The 10,081-nt window shown below is 45.3% G+C and overlaps 2 protein-coding genes across 2 annotated transcripts; one reads left to right on the top strand and one right to left on the bottom strand.

Annotated features, from left to right (window-relative positions):
• Positions 1-383: 383 nt before the first annotated feature.
• On the bottom strand, positions 384-3,245 carry TM9SF4 (transmembrane 9 superfamily protein member 4). The gene is made up of 6 exons (XM_064693024.1): positions 3,065-3,245; positions 1,696-2,918; positions 1,403-1,630; positions 1,158-1,341; positions 960-1,098; positions 384-900 (listed from the first exon to the last, which is right to left on the bottom strand). Exons 1-6 carry the CDS (start codon positions 3,068-3,070, stop codon positions 800-802), a joined length of 1,881 nt encoding a protein of 626 aa, XP_064549094.1. The 5' UTR covers positions 3,071-3,245; the 3' UTR covers positions 384-799.
• Positions 3,246-3,540: 295 nt separating this feature from the next.
• cyst (cysts) lies at positions 3,541-9,746 on the top strand. Its single transcript, XM_064693022.1, has 3 exons — positions 3,541-3,873; positions 4,022-4,888; positions 5,958-9,746. Exons 2-3 carry the CDS (start codon positions 4,084-4,086, stop codon positions 9,284-9,286), a joined length of 4,134 nt encoding a protein of 1,377 aa, XP_064549092.1. The 5' UTR covers positions 3,541-3,873; positions 4,022-4,083; the 3' UTR covers positions 9,287-9,746.
• Positions 9,747-10,081: the final 335 nt, after the last annotated feature.

Genomic DNA, 10,081 nt, shown 5'->3' on the forward strand with positions numbered 1-10,081 from the left:
TAAAGGATAATTGAATAAAAATCAACAAAAATTCATTACTCGACTTCTGGCATTGCGCTCTTCTTAAAAACCCGAAAACTAAATTGACAATAAACAATACCTGCTCAACTACAAATGAAAAAATCCACAAATGTACCGTAGATCGTGAGATCCCAAGTTATAAGCGCTTTGGCGTCCCAGTTAGTACAGCTGCTATTAAAATCTATGCTGTTATGATAATGTTAAACAGCCGAGTATAAAAATGCACTGTTACGCTAAAATCAATAGCACATAAACAAATATTAACCAGCGCTTTAAAATTCCCTTAATATTAATGCTTATTCGCAGCACTTAGCTCAACAATCGTAGTAAGATAAATTTACTTTAATCACTTGGTCGCAAACTATACTTAGCTTAGATTTATTAGATTTCATGTTTTTATGTTAAAGCTTAGATTAGGTTATCGTTTTTTTTTTACAATACATATATAAATTAGGCGTTTCTATAATGTACCCTACGCAATGCACTCGAAATTTGAGCGACGCCCAACTAAACTCTTAATTAAGTTTCTCAATCGGTGTTTTGTCGGTAATTAAAGCGCATCAGCAGGCAAAAAGGAAACTTATAGCAGACTTAGTTAAGAGTTGAGAGCTAAATAGCTTAAACAAGATTTTACACATGGCCTTTTGCAGACTGCTAGGTGTTCTTTCATATATATATATAAATATTTATATTATAGGCAATAAGTATTACGATCAAATGATATTGCAGGGATAGTTTGGTGTACAGCATAGTGTGCCAGTGTGATGTCTCTTAGGTCTTAATCAATTTTTACGGCACCGTAGATTTTCAATATGAATATATAGGCAGCAAAGAAGCCGATGGAGCCGGTCAACAGCCAGAATGTTAGCACCATGAGACCTAAAAAGGAGTATATATTATTTACACATGACTTTTAGTTGTCCATCTACATCACGCACCTGTGTAGCCCAAGTAAAGTAGCGTGGGTATAAATTCTGTAATCTCCAGCTTGGTAAAGAAGTAAAATATGCTATAGAATAGCACATACACAGCCGAGCCACCGGATACGATAAAGCTGCGCCACCACCAGCGATAATCCTGCATAGATTAAGCGTTAACTAAACATGATTTTAATAAAGTATTGTATATAGCATTACCTCGCCGCACAGCTGAAAATAGGTCATGACAATTGATATTTGGCCGCAGCTAACAACCAGAATACAAAACACTAAAAACAGAAATCCAAACAAATAATAAAACTGATTTTGCCAAATGGCTGTAAAGACAAAGAAAAGCTCAATAAAAACGGCGCCAAATGGCAATATGCCAGCCATAAGGGTGCTGTGGAACGAAAGAGAGTGGTTAAGCATCGCTGCAGCTAATTAAGGATCAGCTAACCCACCTCAAAGCGGCATTCATGTACCAGTGCTGAGCGGGCACCTGACGTGGTATCATGTTGGTGCGCACTGGATGCTGATACGGCTGCTTGCGATAGCCCAGGTAGAAGCCCAGGTATACCAGAGGCACTGATATGCCGAACCATAGCAATAGCAGCGATATCATTGTGGTAAAAGGCACAGCGCCACTCGAGGACTTGTCCCAAATGAAGAAGTTCAAAATGAAGCCAGTGCTGTAATGGAAATTGAGAGAATAAATAAAAAAACATTTTCAATTACAATGAAGCGCCAAACTCACCCGAAGACAATGCCCGGATAGAGAGTGGCTGTTAGGAAGGCGGCGCGCTTCCACTCACGCCCCTTCATCGTCTTGTAGAGTCGCGCAGCATAGTAGCCTGCAATGGTGCCCATAAAGACATACATAAAAATGCCTGAGGTCATTAGAGCGCCGCGTGAGGAGGGCGAGAGCATGCCCAGCATGGCAAAGAATATGGTGATCATGGACATGAAAAAAATTTGAATGCCACTGCCAATTATAGCAGAAAAGAGGCGCGTATTTTTGGGCGGACGAAAGACGTCGCCATGCACCAGTTTCCAGCCGGTCTCCTCCAGAGTATCCTCGATGTTATCATCCGTATTATATCGAGCAATGTCACGCCTCAATGTGCGTATCATAATCATGGTGAGTATGCCCGACAAAAAGAAGACCACGACCAGCGAATTGATAATGCTAAACCAATGGATCTGCACATCACGCATGCCCAAATAAATATCCCAGCGTGAGGCCCAGCTAACCTTGGACTCCTTCCATACGACAGAGTACGTGAAATACAGCTGAGTTTCGCCCGAAGGATTAACCACCTGTGGACTTGGGCTATCCGGAAAATTGCAGCTATCGCCTTCAAACTTGATCTCCTTGTTGCTTACAGAACCAGTTATCACCTCAAAGCCAACGACGCGATATTTATCCTTAGTGTACATGTGATAGGAGAGTATAAATTTAAGATGATTGTTGATGTACATTTTATCGCCATCGACTTGGCCCAATCTGTAACCATGCTCATAGTTAACTTCGGCGGGATTATTGACATTGACAATTCGCGTAGCCACCGGTAAATTGTCCACCAGCAAGTGCACAAAATACTCGTGTTGTATGCGCTCAGCGACCATGGCCGAATCCTCTTTGCTCCAGGTCATGGGCAAATCCTTCTTATTGCACAACAGCTTGCAATTGATGTTCTCTGCCATTTGGACCTCGTACGGTGTATTGACAATGCGATCGCCACGCAGCACCTCTCCAAGATTCTCCGACTTGAAAATGAGTGTGCCATTCTTAGGATAACAGAAGCGAAGGGAATAATACTGATACGGCAGCTGTGTCCGGCTGCTGGTCATTTTTACCGCTTTCACATCGATTTTTTGGCCACGCACAAACTCAACGGGCGCCACACCGGGCACATAAAAGCAATCGACAATGACGACAACGCTGCTACTGGCAAGCAGCGCCAACATCACCGTCCACTACAAAAAATAAAAAGAGAACATAAACAAATGCGATGAGAAACAATTGATTGCGTGTCTCTTTTGCCAACGTTTCGCTATCGGCAACTAGCAGCTCATTGCATTAAGTACTCGCTGTTTCTGCTGCAGTGTGGCGTCAGACTTACCTGCATGGCTGGATGTGGGTTTGAAGCCTAAATGATATGCACTAAATGTAGTTATAACTAAAAATTTGCCAATTTATAAACTAGCTAAAAAAATATATTCTCTATTCTTATTGCCTCCTCTAGCTTGCAATCGTCGCCCGTTCAGTGTTGCGCAAGGCTCGAATGTTGTATAGTTCAATAACATTTGTAGTCTGGTATTTTTTCTGTTAATGTCAATTCAGCAGCTGCAAAATTCAAATTCAAGCTTCATAAATAAATGTATTACTTTAGTTGCATGATTTTGGCTTTATAAAATGAGCAATTGGTGCTTGTAGAAATAAATGTTTAATTTTGCTATATTAATATTGATATTTTGACAAAAGGTATGCAAAAAGCGTAATTTTTTAATAACAGATCAGCAATATGTTAAATTCCAGCTGCATCGAACTAGTTGAACAGCCATTTGGCACTAGTTCGTTTCATCTAGTTCATTTAGTTTAACGAGTCGTTTGAGCGAACCTATTCCAAGCGATTCGATACAGGCAGAAATATGTGTCTCAAATAGTGTTTAATGCAAATCTCATTAACTTTTAGCTTCTTTTAATTTTGAATATTAAAAGCAAACTCTAATCGGTTTGCTCAATTGCTGTGTGTGTTTGCCAGCTTAAAATATTTCACCTGCGTCTACGCTTACTGTGCACTGCTGTTTTTTGTTGTTGTTTGTTCCACTTGTTTCGTTATTTGTGTACAAGGACGTTGCTGGGACGCTGTTTACGTTGTGCTCGTCCTTGCTGGTGAAGGCGCAACAATTAGAACGCGCAACAAGGCGGGTGAGTCGGTATGTGTGTGTGCGTGGGAAAATCAATAATAGTCGAAAAAACAAGAACTGCATACCTTGTTAGTGTGTGCGTGTAGATATGCGTCTGTGTGTGAGCAGTTGTAGGTGTTGCGTACTAAACTTTCTTTTTCTACGAATAGCCACAAGCAAAGCAGTCAAAAAATACCAAAAATAAAAAATACCAAAACTATAACTTCATATTATGGAAAATACGCACAATGCTACAGTCGCCTCCAACGCCGCTGCCACCACCGCCGCCAGCAGCAGCACCGCCGACGACAATGACAGCGATAATGATGTGGTCACCGATTTTCTAAATTCCAATTGCAACAGTAACGGCGTCGCCGACGTGTCTGCGCCTCCACCGGTACCACTCACTCCCATTACAAATGGTGCCACAGCCAAAATATTGAGCCCTGCCCCGCGCGTTACCGTGGAAAGCCAAAATTATTGTATACCCGTTATCAATGCACCTGCGGCAGCTGCCCTGCCCTGTATTAATAACAACAACAACAGCAATAGCAACAATTCGCACCACCAGCCCAACAACAACAACATGATACCCACTATCAATGTGACACCCCACAGCCCTGCGTCGGCCTCTAAGTACAATAACATATTTGAGGACACTCTGAGCCAACTGCAAAACATACGTGAAACGGTGCAACAAATGAAAAACTCCTCCAGCCAGCATCAACAAGATAGTCTGGCCAACAATTATGGATTGCTCAATGCGGCCATACTTAGCGCATCGCTGCCCGATCTCACTAATGTGGGCGCTTGCGCCGGTGGCGGCAGCAATGTAGGTGTCATGTGGTCAGCGGCACCACAACAATGCCTGCTACTGCACACGGATCGCCGCAAGTCTTGGACGGCCGTGGACGATGCCAATGCCACGGGCGATTGCACCAACAAGAGCGTCAGCCTCTCCAGTCTTGACAGCGAGGAGCAGGAAACCATTCGTGTCACCGAACAGCGTCGGCGCTCAGCGCGCAACAGCACGGGTGGTGAGTAATTGCATTGGCTGGGAGGGCCCATCTTCAGACTTTCAGACTTTAATTCTGACTGATTGATTGATTGACTCACTGACCATTTTTTTTGTGCACGATAGTTTCTTTTTGTAAGTGGACATTAAGACAGTTTATAGGAAAATTATTGTATGCATCACTTATGCTCTTCATCTTATCCGCTTTAAATTAATTTTCAAGTATTTCGAAGAAATCCACCGAGGGGTGGAAAACGGGGTTTTAATCGAATGTCCAATCCACAAGCTGAAAATGGACGGAAAAGGTATAAAAAATTGCATTGAACGAGCAATGCCGGATGATACTGGGTGACAAAGGTATTTCTATAATTGGTTCCGTGTGGGTTGGTTTTCTGGTGCCATAAAACTGAATACAATATAAGTAGGAAAAAAGCGACTGGCATATGCGTTATAGATGCGTCATCTGTTGAAGGTCGTCTGATGATCCCAATGGACAGGTATTTTCTATGGCCAGCAAAATCGAGTGACTTATCTTTTTGAATTTGATCATTAACCAGCTGGGATTATAGAGAATAATACCAATAATGTCATCAGCCAGCTTTCCACCCCTTTTCCGTTAGTACCGATAGATTTTAATTTGCTCTCAAAGAAGGTTCAAAATTAATTGGATAAAAACGTAAAAATTGCATACAAATTTATAAAATGTCAGAGACACGCCATGAAGAAATAAATATGTTTACATTGTTAGATTTAATCTGTCTTTTAGTTTAAACTTTTCAAAAAGCCGTCTTTTTTTAGGCAGTACATAGGCAGCGTATAGACACATATTGACATTGCTGATATGCTTGTAATCTCAAGGTTTTCACACGAAGCAAACGCTTCATATGAACTAATATGCCGCAATAGTCGAGGTTTTTAGTAGGGATAGTTTCGATTACGATAAGAAATTCCACAAGAACCGCGCGGGGCGTGTTATCTATCAGTGCCCCGTAACGAAGTCTAAGAATAAGTCGCGCATACCTTAGTAAATTATTTAACTTGATTTTCATTTGCCTTTTCCCACTATTTTCCATTTTCCGTTTTCCCGGCAGGCATTTCAACGCACTCGCTGAACGAGGCGGAGCTGGCCCGAGATTTTGAGCGAATTGCCGCAAAGAGGAGTCTGGCCACGGAAATAATCAGCCGGATACCGTTGCAGAAAAGCATCTCGACGTCGTCGATTATTGCCAAGGAGGACATCAAGGCCATATCGCGCCATCTCACAGATAGCGAAGATGAGAATCAGAGTCTGTTACGTTCGCATGCCAAGATCGAGGTCTATGATCACGTAGAGAAGCGACCCAAGCGCGGCTCCCTGTTCTTTCGCAAAAAGAAGCCCAAGGCCAAGACGAAGTCGTTAGTGGGTGGTGTCCAACTGAACGACATGGATGCGCATCTCGAACGCAAGAAACTGACATCGGGTCAGGACTACTGCGATGGCTCTGAGGCGCTGCAACAGCATCAACAACAGCATCTGCTAGAGCAGGAGGATCAACAGCCGCTCATACGCGCCGCCGAGCTGCAGTTTCTCAATGAGCCGCCCATTGAGGCGCAGGATTTGGGCGCCGATCCAGCTTTAGGCATTGTGCTGCAGGAACCCGACTCCTGGACGCCCAATGTGCCCAAGGAGCAGCTGAAAACGCTTAAAGAGCTACAAATCAAGCGTCAGGAGCATATCTACGAATTCATTATGACCGAGAAGCATCACTGCCAGACGCTGATTGTAATGCGCAAAGTCTTTGTGGAGAGTCTAGAGCGGCATTTTCCGGCACTCAATACGCACAGCATGTTCCCCCGCCTGCAGCAGTTGACCGAGTTGCACACTTGCTTTTTACGCCAGCTGCGCCAGAAACAGCGCGAACATCTACTGGTGGACAGCATTGCGGACATACTGCTTGAGTTCTTCTCGCTGGAACAGGCTCAATGCCTGCGCTTGGCCTATGGCGAATTTTGTGCCAATCATCGCACCGCCCTCGAACAGTTCAAGCAGTGCCTGTCGGAGCCCAGTTTTGCCGAATGGTATAAGCATTGCCTGCAGAATCCGTTGCTCAAAAAGAAGGGCATACCGGAGTGCATATTGTTTGTGACACAGCGTCTGACCAAATATCCGTTGCTGATCGAACCGCTGCTCAAGAGCGCACGGGATAATAAGCTGGAGACGGACAAGTTGCAGCATGCCTTGAATCTAGTTAAATCGCTACTGGTCGATGTGGATGCTTGTGTGGCGGAGAAAGAGCTGCGTGAACGACAGCTGGAGATTTATGGTCGCGTCGATGCCAAATCTTTTGCTATATATAAAAATAAACCCTTTCGCAAAACCGAACTGGGCGTGGAGTCGCGACGTCGCCTAAAGTTCGATGGGCTGGCCACGCTGATGCAGGGTCGCGCCAAGACCCAACTGGTCTTGGTTGTGGTCCTTACGGACTGCCTGTGCTTTCTCAGCGAAAATTCGGCGCATAACAAATACGCATTCTTTACGCCGGAGCACAAGGCGGGCGTGGTGCCGCTACAGAAGTTATTGATACGCGAGAAAGCTGGCACCGAATCGCGCGGTATTTACATAATCAGCTCCAATCCCGATTTTCCCGAAATGTATGAGCTCAAGGTGCAAACGCCAAAGGATAAACAAACCTGGATACAGAGCATCCGGCAAGCGGTGCTCGATTGTCCCGCCACGGATGTTATTGAAGCGGAGGCTCTCACCGCCGAGGAGAAGCTGCGCATTGGCGTCAACAAACGCGAGACCATTGAGAAGATGCGTCAAAAGGACATCGAACAGGCGCTGCTGCTAGAGGAGAAGCTGTTGCTTCAGTTCAATCTGCTGAAGCAACAGCAACCGTTTGGGGATCTAAATACGGCCAATATGAATGGAAGTGCAGCCAATTTTCTGGCCGCCTTTGGGTCCTACAAGGAGCTGGTCAGCACAGACTGCGACACCACGGAGCTCTGGCGTCGCGTGCTCAACACCGTGCAGGATATAAGCCAGCTGGCGGCGAGCATTTATAGCGCCGCCACGGGCCTACCCGTCTCGCGCACCGTTAGCAGCGTGGGTGAGAAACAGAGCGTGCTCTATGCCTCACCCACGCTGCCAAAGCGCGCCGAAACTTTTGCCGGTTTTGATGAGAAGCGTGGCAAGCTGGGCCGCGATGCCAAACTAACGCCGCGACTGCAGGAGCTGGAGGAGAAGCGTGAGCTGAAAACGCAAACGCCCACAGAGACGCCACCGCCACCGCCACAGCTGCAATTGCAGCTGCATGCAAGCACGCTGCCCGCCAACAGCAAGGAGCATAACTATGCGGTGCTGCAGGTCTCGCATCATCTGCACACGCTCCTCTGCATCATCTCGCAGCAGATGACCTGCATACAGAGTCTGCAACTGCAGCTGGCCCTGTATCGCGAATCGCCGCGGAATAGCAGCGGCGGTGGTGGTGGCGGCGGCGGTAGCAGTGGTGGTGGTGGTAGCGGCGCCTCTGCATATACGCACAAGGATCAGCTGGAGGAGCTGCGAAATTTGCAGGATAAACTGCAGGAGGAGAAGACCGCCTGGCTGCGACAAAGGCAACAGCAAATGGACGAACTGGTCGAAATGCGTGCCCAGCAGCTGCAACTGCAGCAGCAGATCAAGGCCGAACAGGAGGATGTGCGTCAGCAGCGCGAGCAGCTGTATCGCAAAATGGAGCTCCTGTCCAGTCAGGGTCTGTTGCTATCGCCCAGCACGCCGCTGCCAACGCTATCGCCAGCGGTGGCGCCCGTCGCAGTGCCCGAGGATGCACACGAGCTGGACACGCCCACCGGATCAATGGGCGGCACATTAACTGCCTCCACAATTGATCGACGCAAGGAGAAGTGGCTCAGCGGCAGCTCTAATTGCAAAACTCCGCCGGTTCATTTGCTTAGCGCCAACAATGCACCCAAGGCGAACTCAACGCTGGTCAAACAAAAGCTGCCCATGAAGCTGTCCTCATTGTCCTCCGGTACGCGTGTGGACAAATCCGCCAGCTTCAACAATAGCTCCAATAGTGGAGCTGTCGCCTCGCCAGCTGCTGCCTCTAGTGCCAGCGGCGGGGTTCAGCAATTGTTTCCACTCAAACTGGCCGATAAGCAGCGTCAAATGGCCACGCCCACGCCGCAACATGCGCGCACCGGTAGCTCACCGGCCATCATACAACAAGCCACAACGCCTGTCGCCGTCGCCGCGCCAAATACGGCTGGTCACTACGCAGGGCATTCCGCAGCCGCACAGCAGCAGCAGCGTCTGGGGCAAACGCCCACGAGCAGCCGCAATGCGCATGTATCAGCAGCGCGCGCCACAGCTACTCCTTTGGCCAATTCCGGGCAGGCTCCACGCGCAAGGCCCGAGGAGGAGGAGATTTACTTCTGACGCAAATTCACGCCAGAGGTCGAAATATAAAGCCCAAAAATAACATTCCAATTGCAGCTCAAAATATGGTATAATTTGCCCAAAAACTAGTTATTCAACTTACCCAATCAATTCCCATGGCTTGTTTCGGTTTTCGTTGTTCCGTTCCGTGCGTTCCATTCCAGTATTTCACGCGTGCGACTTGAATAATGAATTAATTAATAGCGAGGATAATTTTAAATTAAAATTCTTTCCATTTACATTTGAAAATTCGCTTAGCTTTTCGTTCTGTCGATTTTGTGTTTTGTTCCATTTTGAGAGACTATGAGAGTGATTAGATATGTTATATTTAAAAGTCCAAATTTAGTTAAAGGATATCAGTCCGTTCAGTACAATTTTTAATTGTATGTAATTATAAAACTGCGTGTTTCATTCCAGTATTCCATATAACAGACAAAGAGATAACTTTAAAATATCTACAAATATTGAAAAAAAAACGACTTAATTTCAAGAATGTCCCTTCTTAACAATGCGGAATGAAAAACCTTTAAGAGATTTTTGTTTAGACTCTGACAATATAAATAATAATTATTATCATTTCAAAAACAAGTTTTATTAACATATCTTCAAAAATTAGAGATTAAGAAAAGCATAGAAACGGAGAGCAGAAAAAATCGAAAAAAAGTCTATGTCGAATCAGTTCTTCCTAAAGCTTATATAAATTTAATAATTAATTTTATTTACATAATTCATGACAATATTTATATATCATATGCTGGAATCATAATTGGGAATTTTGTTTCAAAAATACTTTTT

Source organism: Drosophila montana, unplaced genomic scaffold (assembly GCF_035044405.1).
Source record: "Drosophila montana isolate Dmon_TW-CO22-7 unplaced genomic scaffold, ASM3504440v1 contig_3729_1, whole genome shotgun sequence".
Taxonomy (NCBI): Eukaryota; Metazoa; Arthropoda; class Insecta; order Diptera; family Drosophilidae; genus Drosophila; species Drosophila montana.